The following is a 20,648-nucleotide window of genomic DNA, read 5'->3' as shown; positions in this document are numbered from 1 at the left end:
GGCGCTTTATCGACGTGACCAAACGCATTCAAGACGTCAGTGATTCAACATCATTTAGCTTAGATCGCCTGTTAAATAAAGCTATAAACTGTCTTTCCATTGTTCATATTCCATAAATCATTAGGTCATTAAAAGGATGCCCCCTCAAACCATCCCACTATTTGGTCCATTGTACCAGGTGCATGGAATAATCTATTTGATAGCCAATTAAATGCTGAACAACTCTGCCTTATTTTAATTCTAAGGTGTTGCTTTACTGAGTTGATACTTGGTTTGAAGAAATTTGTGGAAAATGTACATTCCTGTGTAAAGTCTTACGCTACCATCAGTTTTGCTGTTCAAGCAAGGTGTATTTTTTTCTTTAGACTCATCTTTTATATCTTTCTCAGTCCAGGCGATCCCATACATCCTCCATCTTGTTCAAATCTGGCTTCTGTTGAGGCCAGTCAGTAACTTTCAGGATTTTAGAAGCTGTTGTTTTTTCATTCACAATCCTTAGTTCAAAAAATACCACCATTACAGCTGGCAGAAATGCAGCCCCAGGGTTTAACCAGCTGTGGAGGGTCTGTCATGGTTCGGGGCAGCATTTCTACCAGTTGTGTTGGTGATATTGTCCCAATTTATTAGATCACGAACGCTGAAAAGTACAGACAGATTTCAATTAATCAGACCATTCCTTCTGGAAAGCATCTGATTTGAAACGTTTTTATTTTTTAGCAAGACAATGATCCCAGTCACACTGCTGACGCAGTGAAATTGCGTATGGGGGGGGGAACAACAGCAAATAAAACCCTGACAGCCATGGCTTGGCCTCCCCAAATTCCAGATAAGGCCATCACAGAGGCAGTATGGGAAAGGAGAACTGCTAAAGGAAGCCTGGCAAATAAAGAGGCCGGGAAATACATGGTATTGTAACTGAACCTTGCTAAAAACAGCAAAGCTGATGGTGGCCTAAGACTTTGGACAGTACTTGTGTGTTTACTGAAAGTTCTGCATTAATTAAAATGTTAAGTCTCCGTTAAGGTATTAAACATATTTTTTTTCAGTTGGCGTCAGTTTGTGACTGTTGCATTTAGTGTCTTTTAACCCCATCTGAGATGCCCATATGGTGCTATACTATGCTACATACAAACATATACATTTATGATAACCAAAATAAGGCTAAAGTCATGGTTCTAGGATAAGGCTAATGGACTGGGCCCATGGCTGTAAAGTTCAGATTAGAGTCCAACCTGATAAAAGCATACATGTTGGAGGGTTACATTTGCAGACGTGGGTTAAGGATGAATGCTATTGGATCTACAACCATAGTAGAAATTAAACCCTTAACTATTACAAAACACACACCCAGAAAACACCGTCACATTTACTATCAGTGGTTAAGGAGTTTACTTGTGACTGTAACTGTAAACTAGATTGGGTTCACAAACCTGGAAGTTACATCTAGTTTGGAAACAATCCATTAAATGCAGTCAAAGGAGCTTTCAACCTGTCACTGAAACATGTAACGTGTTCATAAAAAAATACCTGCCTACATAATATTACTATAGTTCATGTAGAATATTTATACCGAATACACTTTTTAAAAACAGGGAAAAGCAATTTGTTTCAAAAACATTTAATTTGCTTTAGGAAAGAGGGATTACAGTACACACTCCATTGGGTTACAGGTCACCAATTAGGAATAAATAACTGGCCATGTTAATACAAACTCTGCTGTCTTGCTTTGTACAGTCACTAAAAGAGCGGATCAAGTCACTAATAATTTAGTGTGAGTGTTGCTATGATCATTACTGTCTTGTAGATCACTGAAAAACCCTTTCAGATAAATTCATCTTAATTTCTTTATTAAACATTAACAACTTTCATATATATTTATAGTTAGAAAGCAGTGAGGAAAGCAGCTAATTTCTGCTCAGGATGTTGTTCCCTTTTGATAATGGTTTAAGTTACAGTGTCAGCACAGAGCTGTGCTCAGTTTACTGACACTGTCAACATTCAGACAATCTTCAGTCTTTTAAAATACACCATTTCTGTCAGTTATTGCAAAACATTAACGCAGATTGTGATATTACTGCACCAATGTTAGGCACTGGGAGTGAGTGTGGTAGTTTGGCTCAACCAAGTGCTCACTTTGTATAATGTCATTGGAAATGTCTGAAATGTGGTTTGGAACCACAGGAAATACCAATCTCCATAATATGTTCAGGGCACAGACAAGAGCATGTTCTGAAGCTTGTGATACAATGTCCCCTTTAAGGTGTGCTTGTGAAAACAGTCAAGTGATACCACAAGAGAAAGCACTGGTAGTGTGCATTTAGTGCAGATCTGTCATCAAACCTGCTCTGGAAGAACTGCTGATTTAACTTTACACAATATACATTTTTCTTTAATAAGGACATATCACATTGTTAATAAAACATACATTGCAATAAGGCCAGTTGAGCAATAAAGAGATTGTGAGGACAAACAAAGGCACTCTGTACAGCCCCTGTTGTTGAGGAGAGTGGTTTGATTTGCTGTTTTTCTCATTACATTTGGCACATTCTTGGGGAATCTTAATGTCATGGTGGTTTTCCTGGACTACTCTACGCAAAACTGAAACCCTCATGCTTCCTCTTTGTCTATAAAGAAAATGAACAAGGAAAATGTAAAAACGAGCCTTCTTTCTAATATTTAAAAAATAACAATCTATATATACTCCTCTGAAAGTAAGCAGTTTGGTCCTCTAATATCAAAATGTACAAAATATTACAGCTGTTTGTTATAGTTTAGAGAAAGAAATGAGGCGAAAGAGGTGGACATTGTTCATCATGGAAACAATCATGATTAGTTAAAGAAGAAAAGCAAAAACAGCCAAAAATGAAGAGCCGGCTCCCCTTTGAGGGTGTCTGAATCCGCCTGTTTGCTCACCCTTTCAGGGTGTGTCACAAGTTATTCTGTTTTCGTGTTACACGAGAATAACTTCATGACCCTTGTTTGAAGCTGTAAGGATGCGGTGATGAAATTCTGCAGAATTAGCTCGCCGCTTCGGATCAACAAATGTATTTAGTGATGCAAGTTTTTTAAGCAACAAGCACGGCTGTATCCTGCCCGACCATTTGAAGAATACTAATCACAACACGATTCAATGACTGGTGAAAGAAACTGGTGTGGGCTTCGAACCTGATGTCCAAAATCTCCTCCAAAAATATGGATCCATTTCTAGACCCGCCAATTCTAAAGTAGCATTTTTATGAAATCAAGGCTGAGGTGACCAGTATTTTCAAGTAAGGTTGAATCATATTTTCTATATGGTGCGAGTGCATGCAGCGTTTATCTGGAGAGTTCCTGGCTTCATTGAGAGGCAGGTGGGGATGGTTAGAAGTACGGGACGGCCGTAAGTTTGTACCACTTGACCGTCTCCTTGCTGAGATCAAAGTCTTTGAGTCGGAGCGTGATGCCGCCCAGAAAGTAGTTCTCCCGCAGTGACTCAGCACTGAGCACGCTCAGTTGCAACTCCCGCAGACCCAGGGTTTCCTTGCTGTAGCCACTGTACACCAGCTGTGGAGGAAGAGGTGAGAAACAGGTCTGTTATGGCCACAGTAAAAGCTTTCCAATGATCAATATGCATTTTCTGCTGCATATATTCACCATGAATAAAAACATTTGATATGGTGCTAAATACTTTTTGTTGTTGTGCTTTGGTTCTTACATAGGTCCACAATTTTGTCGTTAATAAATAAACCCACCTAATAAATAAATATTAATTTTACCCATTAAACATGTTTTCTTACATTACAGCTTCTAGTTCGAATCCGTCTTTGTTATTCAATAACCGACAACAAACTTCAACAATTTGTACGTCCGTGGTTTAAGTCTAATTATTAATATTTCCTAACCATCTCATTGAAAGTAGGGTTCCTGGTTTTCCTTGAGATCTTTGTCTTGCGTTTGGAAGTCTTGTGTGGATCTGGAAGCAGGTAAGTTTTCACGTACGGGTTGGGATCCGTTCCATCTTCGGAAACCTAAAGGGGGCAGATGAATTAACAGTCTGATGAGAGATGAAAAAAATGTGTTGTTTATTCTTAAACATCTAAGTTTTGTCTGTGAAAGCTGCATCTCAGTCTGTGTTGTGCTCCGTGTTTACCAGATCTCTTATGTGCATGACCATGATGAACAGAGTGCTGTTCCTGTAGGATATTGAGAGCTTCACTTCTCCTTCCACGCGACCAGACGTGGGACTGAGCGGAGGCTCTGTAACAATCAGACAACATTTTAGACGCTGGATTTAAAAGAATAGATACATTTGTGAACATACGTGGATGCCAAGATCCGACTTTTCCAGATAAAGTCTGTTCAAATATGAATCTTTTGCAGCATATTAGGCTCCTAAATGAGAAGGAAAATTTGATACAGCCTTTTCTCCACTGTAGTTGTTCTGGCTCAGTAGCTATAATTCAGTGTTGTTGACACAAAGCATAATCTATTTCAATCTTGATAACCTACTGTCCTTCTCTTTGGGGCCTTCCTCATGGTAAAAATGACATTGTCTCTCTCTTACTTTATAGCCACAATGAAAGAGCACAGAAAGTGCAGGGATCTACCTGGTGCTCTGGTAGCAGCATCTAAACCTTCTGTCTTGTCATCCCGTGCAATAGGATGAAAAAAGGTGTAGATCAGGTCACACTGAAAACAGAGAACATGGGTCACTACACTGGTTCAGATTACTAACGGTGTGCTGCTATGTGTGCAGATGGACTGTATGTGCATGTACCTGTGTAACCTCTGTGGAGCTCCTCATCAGGTTATGGACATAGGTATTGAGCTCCAGTTTCCTCTTGGTTGCCACTTCTTTGATGTGGGTGCGGCCAAGCACCATTTTGTTAGGGAAACTGGAGACAATACAGAAGAAGATACAGTATTTACTACTCCACTGGAGCTGATGCAACTCCAAGTCAAAATACTGAGGCACTGTGTCCATAGCAACTGCACATGGATATAGAGGAAAAGGTAGGTGAGCAACAGTGGCAACACTGTGGTGGGTCTTAGATGTCAGTAAAGGGGGGAAAAAAAAGAAAAAAGAAAAGACATTTACTATTAGAGATTTGACACTTTAAGAGACTGAGGTGATACTGTACCTCGGCAGTTTCCAAAGGGGGAAGAGGATAGTGAGTTTGTTGTGGAGCTCCTGAAATTCATCAAAAGTGCGGAAAACAAACTGGGGCTCATTCTGGCCTTCCCTCAGGATCCTCACCACATACGTCTACACAAGAGACGACAGGAAAGCAGACGGCCACACAATCAGTTGTCAAAGCTTTTTCGGTTTGGATCCAGATGTGATCGAACAGGTTTAGGAACAAATATGACACAACAGGACTCACATAGTGCTTGTCGGGGTTGTATCTCTTCTGGAAGGAGAAGATAGAGGCATGTACAATGCGGCCCTCCTGTTTTAGGGTGTAGGTCTTTGGGGAAAAAGACAGGATTGGCTCGTCATTGGCTGGAAGACCAGAGAATCTCAGCTGGGCAAGGTTGTGAATGAAGAAGTTGAACTTGGTGGCCACACTGCCTAGACTGGACTCTATTAGCCTGGAGTGGGGGAGGGGAAAAAAGAAGAAGTGATGAGTGTGATGAGATTTTTAACAATGCAGAAGATCAATTGTTAATATGCTGTTTTGATTCTTACAGATAATCTCCACAAAGCCCATTTTCTATAAACGTGTTTTTGTAAACTTAATTCCAATTCAGCCTGACGTGTATTACAAAGACAAGGTAGACCCGACACCTAGTTCTAATATATCGGGAGGTTTTGTTCCTGTATGTGTGAGAGACACCTGCTATCCTTGTTCCTATCTATGCCTGACAGCTTGCTATTGCCACCTGGTGGATTTTGACTTTGTAGCAGAAACACAGAGAATTGTGCTCATAGTTACTTTAGTTTAGACAATAGATATGGTAAAAAATTAAATTGTCTTTTTCCTCAGCATGTTCCCGATTTTTAGGCTATACAGAAATTTAAGGAATTACATGTCAAAGAGTCAGCTCTGCCACCTGACAGCTAGAAGGTCCCTGGTCCGAATCCACCAGCTGGCTGTGGTCTTTTTGTGTGGAGTTCCCATGTTCCCCCTGTGCTTGGACATTGTCCTCCCACAGTCCAAAGAGGTGCATGTAAGGTTAATTTGGTGACTTTAAATTGCCCGTAGATGTGAATGCATGGTTGTCTGCCTTGTGTAGGTCTCTCTGTGTTGGCCCTGAGATAGACTGGAGACCCATCCAGGGTGTTTCCTGACTCTCAACCAATGACAGCTCGGGTAGGCTCCAGCCACCCGTGACACAGAATACTATAACTAGTTACAAATAATGGATGGAGTTCAAAGACATGTTTTTGCTGAAACATAATTGGAGACAGCTGAAGTTGTATCTGGGCAGAGAGAAATTAATGTGTATTTACCTTGTAAAAAAGATTGTTGCCTCAGCATCAGTGTTGTGGGGCTGCAGTGCATCAAACACATACTTTAGATCCTGCGGGCTGGTTAGCTCTGGGAGGCCAGACGATGTCATCTATGAAACACAAGAACACAACAATAAGAGATGATCACACAAATTAGAACATAGCTTCTTAGTTTTTGTTTAGAAGACTCTCCGTTTTAATAACCATACCTTTGTCCTGTAAATGTATAATACAGCAATCCACGAATTACATTTAGGATTAAGGCTTGTGGGTCTGTTGTAACTATAAAAGTGCAAAGTCTTTGGCACAAAAACCGGGGGGGCGTCTCTAAGCACACCTTATGTTTTGGCGTAGAAGCTCAAAGTGGCTGGGAGATGTGGAATATAAACTCACTCAATAAATTCACTCCTATCCAGTGACATCATTGTCTCATCACTCTGAAATAACTCTGTAAATCAAAGTGATACATGACAACAGTCCAGCCAACAGAAAGAATGTCCTCTAGACAATGATATCATTATCTGGAAGGTGCAGAGCAGCATGGTCTGTAAACCTCACATCTGTAGCCAGACGCAGATGGGGTGGGTTTATTCTTACTTAGAAAAGCTAAAATAATGAAAATAATGAAACTTTACATTCTAAGCATGATTCCGATATCGCTCTGCATTTGCTTTGTGTATGTAATCTGCACAAAGTTGCATGAGGTAGACAGAAACAAACATGGTTCTGAGACTTGAGAAACAACTCCACCGTCAGTACCTTGTGTGCTAATCCCTGAGCTGCAACATTTATAAAAGACTTGAAAACCATGCATACCCATTTTAAAAAATGACTTAACGTTAATTAACCCAGCTATGTAAATTAAAATACAATACAAAAGCAGCATCATTTCACGAAAGAATTATTCAACAGACAATGTGTCAATGAGCTATACTCACTTTTGAATTCAGTTCATTTTCTTTTTCAGTAAAGTTCCTAGTGTCTGTATGTGTGTCTGTGTGTGTTCTGACTCACCAGTGACAGTAAGTTTAGAAAGAGCCCAGAATGCTTGCGAATGAGGTTGTAGGCCTGGCAACACAAGTCTACAAACAGCTGAAAGCGACTGGTCGGACGCTCGCCTCCGTTGATGACGTAGGCCATGTCAGAGGTCAGAACAAAGGGAGCTCGATCCCTGATGGGAAAGGTTGAGGGAAAGAAAGAAGATTTAAGTGCAGTGTCTAACGAGAGTTGGCTCAGAAGGTAGAGGAAAGTGCTTGCAGACTAAAAGTCTTTAAGTAAATCCCTGGGAAAATCTGTGTAAGAAAAGCGTTTCCTTCTAAACAACACGAAACGTACCACAGAGGGAGCATTTAGCAAGTTACTACAAGGCCTATGAAGATGCTCAATGGCAACAATTGAAAGTGTGGTGTCCACCTGGGCACATCCCAGCTGGGGAAATGTGCAAATGTGTAAGCTCTGAACCAGGTCATGCCTGAAATACACATTAATCATGCAGCACCTGAAATTCACTGACCCACAAAGGAATCGTAGGTCACCAAGTTTCCCAGAGATTAGCCTGCTAATCAACTTACCAGACAATAAGAACCAATAACATCGCACACACGTGTCCTCATTTAATCATTCCAAATGATGATTTGTGTGGTCACCTTAGGATACAATACAACCGTGGCAATTTCAATGTGAATTTTCATATTATTATGCAATTGGCAAAGCAAGCCACTACATGTGTTCCTGCAGAACTGCATGCTGGTAACCCCTGCTGAAAACAGCTGGTACACAACCTTTCACCTAGAGTGCGATAACTACTTCACAACATCTTGAGACATCAACCTTTAAACCCTGATAGCACACTAACGCAGATGTGATCACCTTTTGAAGCTGCCAAACATCTGGGCGTGTCCCAGGAACTTGCCAAAGTCAATGTGGAACATGTGACCAGTGGAGCGCAGCATGATGTTGTCATTGTGGCGATCGCAGATACCCAGTACGTAGGTCGCCACACAGCATCCTGCACATGAGTAGATGAAGTTCTCTGATGCCTAAAACGACGATAAAGAAGAGGTGAAGTCCAGGCCCTGTTAGCGTCTAAATCTAAATGCTTCAGAAGGATTTGAAGCTCATGACCAGAGAGGCAAGACCTAATGTTTATTTTTCCAGGTGGTTTTGCAACATCAAGAATTAACAAAATTATTTCTAGACTTTCAAGAATGAAAAAAGGAAAACCCTGTAGTCACCAGGCTTGAAAAAAAAAAACTAATGATAAATGTATTCCTGAAGCCTGATATATTGAGTAGTATTTTTTTATGGTCAGAGGTTCTGGGTTAAGACTTAAGTTTCACAATTGATATGCATCAAATGTATATCAACCAGAATATGTTTAGTATATATTTTTATGTTTGAACCATTTAAATTATTGTTTTATTTAAACCATTTTCCTGCGTCTTCCAAAGACTGTGTGTGAACCTAAACCACTGTGTGAAACGATTATTTGTTATAGGTAAAAGTGAAGGAGGACACATTTTTCTTGGTGTGCTATATTTCAGCAGCTGCTGTGGTGGGGTTGGACTGGCACTTCCACAGTGGTTTAATCCTGCAAATGCAAGCATATTCTTCATGTGTGCACCTTCTCATATTCGTCCTCGGCAGGGTTGTACTTGCGGAGCCACTCTGCCAGCGGTTTGTCCTTAAAGGATCCTGTGACACCGTACTCCACCTGGATCTTTCTCAGGGTGTCAGAGGATGGCACCAGCTCCACCATGCCTAAACACACAGCAGAACTTTTAGTAAACCAGACAAGTCCACATTAGTGAGCTCGGTATGACTTTTAAATGGTAGTGCATTGCTCAGAATATAGTAGTCTGTCAGCAAAAATATTGCTTTTAATACAAGTTGACTACAAAAACAATTGTACAGAGTAAGAGTTACATTTACAGTGTAAATCTACAGTGTATAAACAGTATGTTTGGACTTTGCTCAGGGAAGCATATTTAAAAGTTCATGCATGTGTCCTTATATGTTTGTTACCTTTGTCCTTGCCAGTGGAGATACATTTGAAGTTTACTATGCGGAGGTCAAGCCCTTCCTGCAGCCAGATGCGGTCCATGATGCGGATCATCTGAAGGGCCAACATATCTTGCCTCAGGTCTTCTCCAACCTGATACACGCAAAGACATAGAGGCAGATTACACCAACACTCCACACTTTGTTAACGCTGGTTGGATTTTGATTCAGCCACCAGGTGGCACAGTGCACATGCATAGATAACAGGCTTTTAATGCACCTGAAAACAAGTCCCCAAATTAAACTAATGGAGTGTGCCTGAAAACAACAAAGAATTTGTTTCTGGGTATTGTTTAAAATGATTAAGTTTCATTTTCAGCATTTTGTTTACGTACAGTACCTTAAACATAACATTGATCTCTTCTCCTAGTGGGTCGGTGTTGACCAGAGCCAACTTGAGAGGAACAGCGTTGGAGTTGAAGAAAGAGCAAGCCTACACAAACACACGGAAAGATCTTATCTTCTGTAGTACATCACAGTATTATTTCAGATCCTGGAGCGTAATATGACCTTCAGCATGATATGAACCCTGCGTTTCTAAATTGCTCTCATCTCTTTAAGACGTTCAGTATGTTTAAAAACCGTTGGTTTTGTTGCTACTACCCAGCAGCCATATAGTGCATGCTCACATTATACAGTACTTCTCTGAAAACCTCACACCTCAGTCACCTAAGCAAAGTGCAAGTACACGCATCAATGTGTGTAACTGTGCGTAACATTATATCTCTAATTAAACTACAACAGCTGGTATAAAGCCTGACCTACACTGGCTGCTGAACCAGAGAAGAAAGGTTTGATCCTTTTCCTTGATGAAGATCTGAATAATATTTGAGAATATGTGAGTGCATTTGTTTTATGTTTGGCAGAAACTGTACTTTATGTAGCTCATTTCCTGGATGACTGGAATCTCTGAGGTTCTACAAAGACTATGTGGCTGTTTTCCTGCTTCCTGGCAAACAATTCAGTTGAGGTTTTCTTGTTCTCTGGCTCACTGTTAATACATACTGTTAGGATTAATTATAGTTAATTCATCCTATTTATATATGTCTACGTCTCCATTAACCTGTATACAAATATAAAGAATGTCTGAATACTGTGGTATTTTGTTCATACAAAACAATATCTTGTTATCCATGATACTTGTGTCAAAATGTGTGTTACCTTTATATTTAGTTCCTTAGCTACCAGACTAGGGCTGAGGGGGAGTCGGCAGCTGTTCCTCTGGAAGAAGTTTTGAATATTTTCAAGTCCCTCTTGCAGCACTACCTGAACACACACACACACACACACACACGTTATTAAGACTACACAAACAAACACAGTACTTACAGTAGAGTATTACAGTCAGATCAAACTTGCATGAACCTGTCGTGTGGATCCACTGGCCTGTCGGACCCTCTCAGCCACAGCTCCCAGCAGAGTGACCAGGTGAGTCTGTTTCTCCAGCTCTGCCCTCAGCTTTGTTCCACACAGACACAGCAGGGCACCCAGCACCCGTTCGTATCGCCTTCCCCAGGCAGGATCATGCACAGCATCTTTTAGCAGCCTGCAGCCATTACACACATCACAACGGTCAAAATTTAGGAGACACTCTCATTGTGAACACTAGCTTAACTGCACTTGTTTTGTGGCATATAGAGGAAGCAGGTTATATGCTACTACTACATTCTCTATGGAGAGCATCAACACTAAGACAGTCATTTTAAAAAGACTAAAACTTATGTTCAACAACACTCTTACCAGTAAAGGTAGTGGGCGATATTGATGTTGCCTTCTGCTCTGGACAGCAGGAACATGACGAGGGCATTTTTTAAGTGGCACTCAAATTTTAATGCCTGGTAAAAGACAACAGATAAAAGGGACTGAGAATGACATAGCGGAACTGGAGTGAATACATGTAAAAAAAGACAAGTTGAGTAATAAGTAAATGAGTGAACGAGTCTGTCTGAGAGAATAATCATACATATGAGCGTAAGTTTCAGTCACTAAAGTTCATAATTAAGTGTGTAATTGTATGTGTACCTGCACTAGCTGTGGCAGATAGCCAGCTAGCTCATCATCACTGCTCTTCTCAATCCAACTGACAGCCACACTTCTCACCTCTGTATCTGCAAACCTACACACACACACACACACACACACACACACAATTAGACACAAGACATAGAAGCAAAAGATATCTGTACAGTTAACGAAAAAAAAAAAAACTGCAATAAAAAATAAACAAGCCCCACAAACGAACCACTACAACATAATAACACATTTCTATTATTGATGCTCAAGATTGCATTGATTGGCTTAAAACTGAAGTCAGTATCATTTTGAACTCTGAACTTTCAGATAGGTTAGGGATATTTGATCTGTGGTGTCCCAGATCAAATGTGTGCATTAACTTTGTACGCAGGCCATACTTTGAGTCGAGCAGCTCCAGAGCAATGACGGGTGCCAGAGGGGGCCAGTGATGCAGAAGGTAGTGGATGTGAGCCATGCTGGCCCAGTCCCAGCTGGGCGCACTGGCCAGCACTTTGGGCAGGCTGTTGGGGTGGTCCCTCTCGCAGTAGAGCCGATGGTCCCAAAGCATCTGGTGATCTGCCCGCTTCAGCCTGGAGCAAAACCAGATAGAGAGGAAAGATGGATGGGATGGTATTTACAAAAAACAAATAAACAGGATCAACAACCAACAGAGAGAGATCATATCATGAGACATAACTCACGTGACACTTGTAGGTCTATGGCATATCAAATTTAGGAATCACCTAGACACCAGTTTTTAAACTACTTTAACTAATAAACATATCTGCCTTTATGACAGTGCCAGAGTGGCTGACTGACCTCATTATGATTTTTTTTTTTTATAATAACCCCAGCTTCAGAGATTACTGAAATATCAAACAAACTAATGACATACGACAGATCACTACACTACAGCTGCACAAGTCTTGTGCCCAAAGAGGCTGGAGAAATGAATAGGCAAGACAGAAAGCAGGCGGTGAAAGCCCAGTGAGAGAGTGCTCTATGCTAAAGTGCTGGTTGAGACTCATGGATGTTGGCAGTGGAGGAGATTTGGCTGGCAGCAGGCATAAGAGAGCATTTAGCTGGGCCTAGAGCAGCTGCAAGAGAACAGATCTAGTGAAGCAGACAACATACAGGCGTTTATAGGGAACTGTGGCTGGCAAAGACAGCCGCATCTTTTAAAATCGCTTCTTAAATCTAGTAAGTCCAACGGATTTTGGGTGGTCTGAGAGAAAGCCAAAAAGCTGTCTGCTGAAGGGGATAAACTTCCCTAGAAATACTGTTTCTGTGCATGATTTAAGACTCTTAAAACACCAAATACTGTACTCTACAAACTGCCTGACCAGCAATAAATGGTCTACAAACCAGTCTTGGAGCCAATGTTCAACATTTAAAAGCCTAAACACCTCTGAACAGTGTGGTTTCGATTCCCCCCCCCCCCGAGGTCATTTTCCGATGAAGTGAAAGATTTCCGAAGCATGCGAGCACTCATTTCAACGACTGACACGCAACAAAGCCTGGTGCTAAAATGGAGCTGACTCAAACAGGTCATTTTGATCAACTTTTAAAAAGTTAATACTCTGTCCAACTTCAAGTCTCTTGTGTTTGCACAAGAATCTCTGTTTTGCACATTAAGCTAAGCAAGATTAGGACGAGCTCTCTTTTGACATAAATGATGTTAGTGGTTTTATTTGAAATCACTCCTAGGAGCAAACACATATCTACTGTTTACAATATCTACTGTACTATGAGCATTTTTAGCGCAACAACAACCCGTTACAGTTCTTAAAACAGTTTCTTTTTAAGAAGGGAGATACCCAAAATTGGAAGCTCGACTGCAGATTTTCTCCAGTTTGCGCCGTAGGTCTGGGTCTAGTTCCTCCAGTGTGTGGGGCTCTGGGCTTGGGGCTTCCTTGGGACCCACATATAAAATATCCACTGGTGATTTAGGGAAGTCCACCTGATGTTATCACAAATGCCAAGGTTGGAATCAGTTTGAATTATGATACCAGAAAACACATTTCTTCAACAATAGTTTTTCTTCACAAATATCAAACTTTTGTAAGAAAATGACGCACGATAAAAACAATGGTTATCATTACTTTAAATCTATCAATGCTACTCTGTTCTCTTAAATCAGGTCACATTTTAGTTAAATCAACACTACTCATGCCAATCCCATTTCCAGAAAAGTTTAACTCTGTGGAAAATGTAAATTAATATTGAACACAATATGCCAATCATTTTAGGTTGAAAATGGTACAAGGCTCATTCTGAATTTCATAAAAACACATTTTTCAAAATATATGGGACAGGGGCAAAAAAACAGTGTACTTTTGGTAAAAAAAAAAAAACTAAACTAGACTTGTCATACATTGAAAAGATATGGATCCTTAGGATGCGAAGGAGGAGGCACCACACTTTTCAGCAGCTGAACTCTTCCATCAAGTAAGTAAATAAAGCAAATGGTCTCCTCAGTTCCCAAACGCAGAGTAACTCAGTGTCCCAACTTTTATGGAAATGGGGTTCTTATACAATGACTATTAGCAGTACTAACACCACCACAAGTACAAATGCCACCACGACTGATGCTGCTGGCATTATAACCAACCTGTAGAACTATTTTCTCCGTGGGTATCTTCTTGCGGCTGACTGTAGAGCTGGCAGTGGCAGCTCCATGGGCAGTTGTCCACAGGCACAACAGCCTGCTGCCCCGGGCAAGCACCCTGCAACACGATTAAGAATTACGGTAACAACAAAACCCCAAAACAATCACGGTGACAACACTACGGCAAAGATTTTCATGATTTGCCAATTACTTTCCATAATTACAGCACCGTTCCATAAGCTGCAAGAATATTGTTTGTTTGTTCATGGTTTATTAACATTGTTCACATTATGTAGGGTTAAAAATCATGAGTTCTCTACTGATTGCTTGCTGTACAGAAAAATTTGATAAAAAAAAAGCTAGTTATTAAACAGCCAGCCAGCTGTTGCTCTCTTCTCACCGTCTGAAGTCAAAGAGCGGCATAGAGACTTTGCCCAGCAGCTCTTGAGCTTTCCGTTGTTTGTTGGAGTCTGGGGAGCTGCTGGCATTTTGGTTGAGCACCCCAAACAGAGTCAGAGTTAATATAGACTCCAGTGGGAGAACAGCAACTGCTATGGGGAAGTTGATCCTGGGAGAGACAAGGACAGTGTCAGCAGTGTGGAGAAGTTTAGAAAAACAAAAACAAATGATTGTTATGGGAAATTCTACACAAATGGTGCCAATCACTTACAGTTCGTCCCATTTGACGTGGTAGAAAAAGCTTTTGTATGTGCCCACTCTCTTAGACTGGACAGGTTTAAAAAGACTCTTCCCATTATGGGTGAGGGAACACATTAGGAAGTATTTCTCATAACTGAAACAACACAACACAGAAAAACACAATAATTGCATCCGCTTTATATTTATTTAACCCACAGATTATTAAAAGTTCAGATGAGATAACTTGTATTTATATTTAATTATTGTACAGCTTATTAAATGTTCTATCAGATATAGAAAGCCAATGCATTTTTTTTAGTAGTATAACACTGATGCAGCTGCTGTTGGTAAGTTGCTACAAAATATCTGTAAAAAGATGCAGCCTGGGTCCATACTGAGACCCATATACTAGCTGTGATTAAGTATGTGTCAACCACTTATTAAATAAAACGAATAGGTTGTATCTATGTTAAGATGTGTTCAAAGATCACGGCACGCTAAGCACGTGTCTATTTTCAGAAATGTCCTACATGCCTCACAGATTCACAGAAACTTTGACTTGGAAGTAAGTATGGGGTAGGTGCCTTGCTCAAGGGCAACTTTGAGGTAAGTAAGAAATGGGGCAGCAGTATCCTCATGTACACCAACAAGATGTTCCCAAGACTCTGGGAGGGAAACTAGAAACTTCCTGGTGGAAATCTGATATTACTGACTGCATAAATTACACTAGCAGGTTCCCGACAGCCACACAAATATTTCCAGATATTCTGCTTAGAACTCAGTAAGTCTCAGGTTGATTTTCATCTGTGGAAGCTACTCTGTACATGCCCACAGAGACACACAAAAAGAGATCAATCAGGCAGCCCTTGTGTGTGGGGGTGGGGGGTGGGGTCCTTTCTGTGTAGAGGCTTTAAGTCTAAAGAATTCTCCTTTACAATCGCACAATACAGATTTACATATGAAGTTTCCTAGTGATAAACTAACATGTCTTAGGTTTAAAATATCTAGGAACAATGTGTAATGGAACCCTTTAATTCCACAGAGAAAACCAACTGTGTTGTTAAGAAAGCCACATTGAACCTCCTCAATAAATAGGTCTAAAGTTTTCATGTCAGTAAACAGCCTTTGGAAATGATGTATAAGAATGCAGTATGAAAATATGAATGTTTGGAAAAGAAAAATTCCAAGGAATAGGATATATGGCTAACATAATAACAGGGAAGCAACAGATGCAACCAATGGATAAATATGAAAATAGCATATGGAGCCAAGCCTACAGAATCATAAGAGATTCTGTCCATTCCATTGCATTCACATTTTCAAATTTTACCCTCAGGGAGGCGATAGAAGACACCAGAATTGGGTATAGTGTATACAATATAGTCTTTCTTGCCAAATGCTATTAAAAATTTCTTTCAGGTTTTCAGAAAAGGTATCTTTTTCAGTTTACTTTCAACTAGAGCCATTTGGGTAAATATATGCTCTAAATGTGTTTGGCATGTAGCTTAATGTGTGTGGTTTTGCACTGTTTTGTGTCCATCGTGCAGCCTTTTTAAACTGCTGGTAAAGCCAAAGACAATGTTCCACTATGTCTACAATTAAGGTTCTAACCTTACGATCAGTAAACCGCTTCAATACAGCATTTGTGGGTAAATGAGGGGCAAGATCAAGAGTTTCTCTGTCAGTCATTCCACACCACGCCAGTCCAAGGACCAAATATTGTGACTTTTATGTTGCAATAAAAATTTACTTCTCAACCACTCTTCTGAGCAGGGCCAAGCAGAGAATCACATGAGGTCAGCAAACTCCATGTACTAATTGACACAGCAAACATTTGGATTTAATATAGAAGAAGCAGCACAAGTGGGACTGATTACATAAACAATGATTCTGTTCCACAGTCCCAGAAAGTTATTTCAGCAGCATCATAATAATATTAATTGTATTAAAATAACAATAAATACAGTAACATTGACTTAGAAAAAAAAAAAAAAAAAGGAGATGTGATGCGATGCAATAATGATTCCACAACACATCCAGAATTTAGTTTTATCAACATGTTAAAAATAAGCTCTCCGTTTCTATTAGAGATACATGTGAGAGTGGTGAGTGGAGACGCAGATTGTTATTACAACCGGGTTGATCTGTTGATCAGCACCATCTGTTTTGGCAGTTCCCCTACTTGTCCTGGTGCTGGCAATGCCGTGGCATCTACTGAGTTTCCAGATGGATAACACACTCACCATAACAATGCCAAACATCTAGAGCGCAATAAGTCAGATTATAGTGACACAACATCACAATAGAAAAGCCTAGTTACTCCGTCTTTGCTGGGAAATACTGTACTTGGTGTGTCCCTCTGGCCGCGGGTGGTAGGGAGCTAAATATTCTTTGGAAGTGTCTTTGGAATGACTGTCACTGTAGCAATGTTTGGTGCTGGCTTAAAATAGCTGCTGGGAGAGGATGTGCTGGAGTAAATAGGCCTGCTATTAAGCAATTCTTTAGGAAGGCTGACCAGAAAATGATCGTGAAAGGAAAGGCACTGCAACCATTCTTAAGAAAGGTTTTCAAATTACTGGCATCCTGCAGCCAGGGTTATACTATACTATTTTATCTCATATTAAAATGCAAAACATTACAGTGTTCACTAGACTTGATCTTGGTTACCATTAAACGTCATGTATTGGCCGATTTCCGCTTCCACTTTGAATGAGGACTCTTCAGTGATCACAGTAGGTGAAATGACAGTGGCACCAAATGAAACACTGTCTTTTTTTGCCCCCTTTACAAAATAAGCCACAACAAAACAATTTCAGTTGTTTCTAGTCTTTCCAAACCTGTACAAGACCCTGTGGGAATGGTTTTGACAGTAGAGAACTAATGTTGGTCACTGATGCGTGACAGAGCTTGGAACGGAAAATTTGGCTCAGCTCTGCTCCAGACAACCGCAGGAGATAAAGTCAGGGTGAAACTGGACACTGGCATGGAAAAGTAAGACATGCGGGGCAACACCGGAGCCGTTTGTTTAGTAGAAGAAAACAAGACTATCTGCTGTGACAACACAGCCTGCGACTGGGCTGTAATGTCGTAGTGTCACAAATATACACTCCTAGTTGCTTACTGATAAAATGTTACGCAAGTGGAGACCAAACCATGCTTTTTCACATTGTATGCTGCTTGTGGAATTATGGATATTCTGCTATTGTAGTTACATCACAGTACAGTGCTTATAATTCTGAACCACTTTCTGTCCTTTGAGCTCATTTTACATAAACACAATTAAATAAAATGTGGGTGGCACTAATATTACTGAGCAAGTGGGTGATCATGTTAGAACAAATGCATGAATATGGGTTTTAATTATCCTACATCAAAGTTAAGAGTACGTTCTGGGAAAATAAAAAACTGGTGCAATGTATATCCAACTGTGGGCTTCACACAGACCTAGAATCTTTATCAATACACTGTGTGTCATATTCTTTAAGACACTAACATATTTTGAACCCATATAAAGGCATAAAATACTTTATAATGTGTCCAGGATGCAATGAAAATCTTTTATTGTAGCTTGTGGTATCAATAAAATAGTGATGCTACATGCTAAAGTTCTAGATATGATTACTAGGATCACTCCTTCCAAAGTAACCCCCACCCCCTAGTTTTTATTTTGCAGGTTTAGTACACAAATCACTATATAGTAAAAAGTGATGCATTTGCCAGCCTTTATATTTTAGACATTACTTAGCTTTAGTTCTGTGTTTATCAGTTTACCTGCTTATCCAGCTGGCTGAGATGCCGTGCAAGGCGAACAGAGTGAACTGCAGGTGGTCTGTGGTGCCAGAGGCTTCTTTGCAGCTCCTCCCCTCCACAGCTTCCCCATCTGCAGCCTGGGGCAAGGGAGGAGAACTGAAGGAGGTGGAAGGAGGGCAGAAGGAGCGCAAGTAAAGCTTGGCCAGGTTATAGACGGCCTGTGTTAGCAAGGCCATGCTCTCCTCCACAGGACTCGTGTGACCTGTCACAGTCAGGTATGGATCAGAGTGAGGTCATACAGATATAATGGTAGCAGTTAGTCCTATAAACACAGTTGTTGTAAGAAAGCAATGGAAAAAAAAGAATCACAGACTGCCACTCCAAGGTACTTCATGAGCTGTCTGTAGAGACTTTATTGGCACTACTGAATGTTTGCTGCTTGTCTGGACAGCAAGAAATAAAGCTAAAACAGTTAAACACTTGTGTTCATGTTTTATTGTTGGCAGCAAGTAGTCTAAGTGAATAAATAGTTCAGTGTGACTGTGTATGTAGAGAACTTACCATTTGATGATTGACCAGATGATGTGGACCCCATCTAGAAAGCAAAATACCTTAAAAACAATACTTTGATGGATTTGAGAATATATGTATACAGTATGTATCAAACGCCAACCTTGGGTGAGCGTGTCCTGGGTAAATTGACTGAGTGCCGCAGTCTTTTAACAGCCTCTGTAATATCCTGGGTCTCCACCTCACCCAGTGCACAGCACAGGTTCTTCACCGTCTGTACTACTCGGTCCACTGTCTTATACTGCATACTCTGTATACAAAGATACAGAGCAGGTTGGTATATAGCATATGCATTGCAAAAAGAATTACTCTTCACATACTCACTTTTGTCTTTAAACATCAAATCCATCGTTTAACTCAAGAATAACACATCAGGAGGCCTCCAGAGGGCTACCACCACCAATTTATCAATCAAATTCTCATGTGAACAGAATTTCTAAGTCAAACCAGCTTACTGTGTGTGGATGTTTGTATAAAGAACGCTCAAAGCAACATACTTCTGCATGCTAAAAGGACATTAATCACTGTACATAATGTGACACTGTCATGACTCACTCAGATAAATCTCAATGCCACCAGCAGGCTTAAATTGTTTTGGGGGGGGGTTAATTTAGCTCCCTGTTCTAAGTTCAATATGTATTTAATTACAATCGACAGTGGCTGAAAAACACATGAACATTTCAAGAAAGCCTGCCTTCCAGGAATGACTAGTCAGTTAGGATCTATGTGAGCAGTATGTGAATCAAGACAAAATTCTTCCGATTTGAAAACAACATGTGATACTCTACACCACTCAGTGGACATCTGCTGTTTTTAGGTTTCAGAGATAGTGCCAGGAGCTAAATGAGTCTCTACAGCTATACAATATTCCACATATTTAAATGTAGTAGAGTGCAGCTACAGAAGACATAAGTACAGTAGCTGCTTTGCACACAAGGCAATATTGACTAAATACAACCCCTCTCAATAACAAATAATTCACAGTGCAAAAGCACATTTCTAGGCTTCCTCTTGATGTTTTCCAAAATAAAGATCTGGAAATCATCTAAATAATTTTTCATCCTTTGCTTTTACTTTGCTTTTTTCCAGATCATAACAGGGACCACATGTACCTCGTTTTGTAGGCAGATGTTTACTTGATTGTGATAGCCTTCCAAATAGTCAGCCAGGCCTTGCCTGCAAGTAAACACACAAAGAGATAATTGAGGAATGAGGAACAACAGGAGGACTTGCATTGCATTTTTATTATTGCCATATCAGTAGAGAACAGAGAATTTGCTTTAGCTAACTCATCATTTTTAGGGGTTAGGGCCTTAGAAATTATTTAGTGAAAAACATTCATACAGAAATTATTACGTTCCTTCCTAATTGCTTGACTAAAAAAAAAAAAAAAAGATCTCAAGATCCATAATTAGATGCTCATTCTGACATTCTCCCAAAACATTGCAGGATCCTCATACCTAGTGACATTCTCCTTAAAAGGCCTCTCCACCTGACCCAAGTGCTTCTCTAAATCTATTGTAGAGTTGTCATCTTCTTCCTAAAAAGTAGAAGAAAAAAAAAAAAAGAGAGTAA

At 40.3% G+C, this 20,648-nt stretch overlaps 1 protein-coding gene across 2 annotated transcripts in view; it reads right to left on the bottom strand.

Moving 5' to 3' along the window:
* Positions 1–1,602: 1,602 nt before the first annotated feature.
* Positions 1,603–20,648, bottom strand: part of pik3c2a (phosphatidylinositol-4-phosphate 3-kinase, catalytic subunit type 2 alpha) — a 38,079-nt gene continuing 19,033 nt past the window's right edge. The window contains exons 7-33 of one of the 2 annotated variants that reach the window (XM_067493221.1): positions 20,534–20,613; positions 20,186–20,249; positions 19,177–19,323; positions 19,065–19,098; positions 18,525–18,765; positions 14,785–14,907; positions 14,515–14,682; positions 14,118–14,232; positions 13,324–13,466; positions 11,905–12,096; positions 11,516–11,609; positions 11,234–11,328; positions 10,849–11,039; positions 10,655–10,755; positions 9,834–9,926; positions 9,458–9,587; positions 9,057–9,193; positions 8,303–8,472; positions 7,448–7,604; positions 6,434–6,543; positions 5,364–5,571; positions 5,121–5,245; positions 4,757–4,874; positions 4,587–4,668; positions 4,130–4,236; positions 3,882–4,007; positions 1,603–3,543 (exon numbers count right to left, since the gene is read on the bottom strand). In XM_067493221.1, the coding sequence (XP_067349322.1) occupies positions 3,361–3,543; positions 3,882–4,007; positions 4,130–4,236; positions 4,587–4,668; positions 4,757–4,874; positions 5,121–5,245; positions 5,364–5,571; positions 6,434–6,543; positions 7,448–7,604; positions 8,303–8,472; positions 9,057–9,193; positions 9,458–9,587; positions 9,834–9,926; positions 10,655–10,755; positions 10,849–11,039; positions 11,234–11,328; positions 11,516–11,609; positions 11,905–12,096; positions 13,324–13,466; positions 14,118–14,232; positions 14,515–14,682; positions 14,785–14,907; positions 18,525–18,765; positions 19,065–19,098; positions 19,177–19,323; positions 20,186–20,249; positions 20,534–20,613 (3,534 nt within the window). In that variant the 3' untranslated portion in view covers positions 1,603–3,360. Of the gene's footprint in view, positions 3,544–3,881; positions 4,008–4,129; positions 4,237–4,586; positions 4,669–4,756; positions 4,875–5,120; positions 5,246–5,363; positions 5,572–6,433; positions 6,544–7,447; positions 7,605–8,302; positions 8,473–9,056; positions 9,194–9,457; positions 9,588–9,833; positions 9,927–10,654; positions 10,760–10,848; positions 11,040–11,233; positions 11,329–11,515; positions 11,610–11,904; positions 12,097–13,323; positions 13,467–14,117; positions 14,233–14,514; positions 14,683–14,784; positions 14,908–18,524; positions 18,766–19,064; positions 19,099–19,176; positions 19,324–20,185; positions 20,250–20,533; positions 20,614–20,648 lie in introns of both variants that reach the window. The other variant, XM_067493223.1, reaches the window with a different exon arrangement.

The sequence above is a fragment of the Channa argus genome, chromosome 23 (assembly GCF_033026475.1).
Source record: "Channa argus isolate prfri chromosome 23, Channa argus male v1.0, whole genome shotgun sequence".
NCBI lineage: Eukaryota > Metazoa > Chordata > Actinopteri > Anabantiformes > Channidae > Channa > Channa argus.
This window is presented reverse-complemented; position numbering and strand designations above follow the sequence as displayed.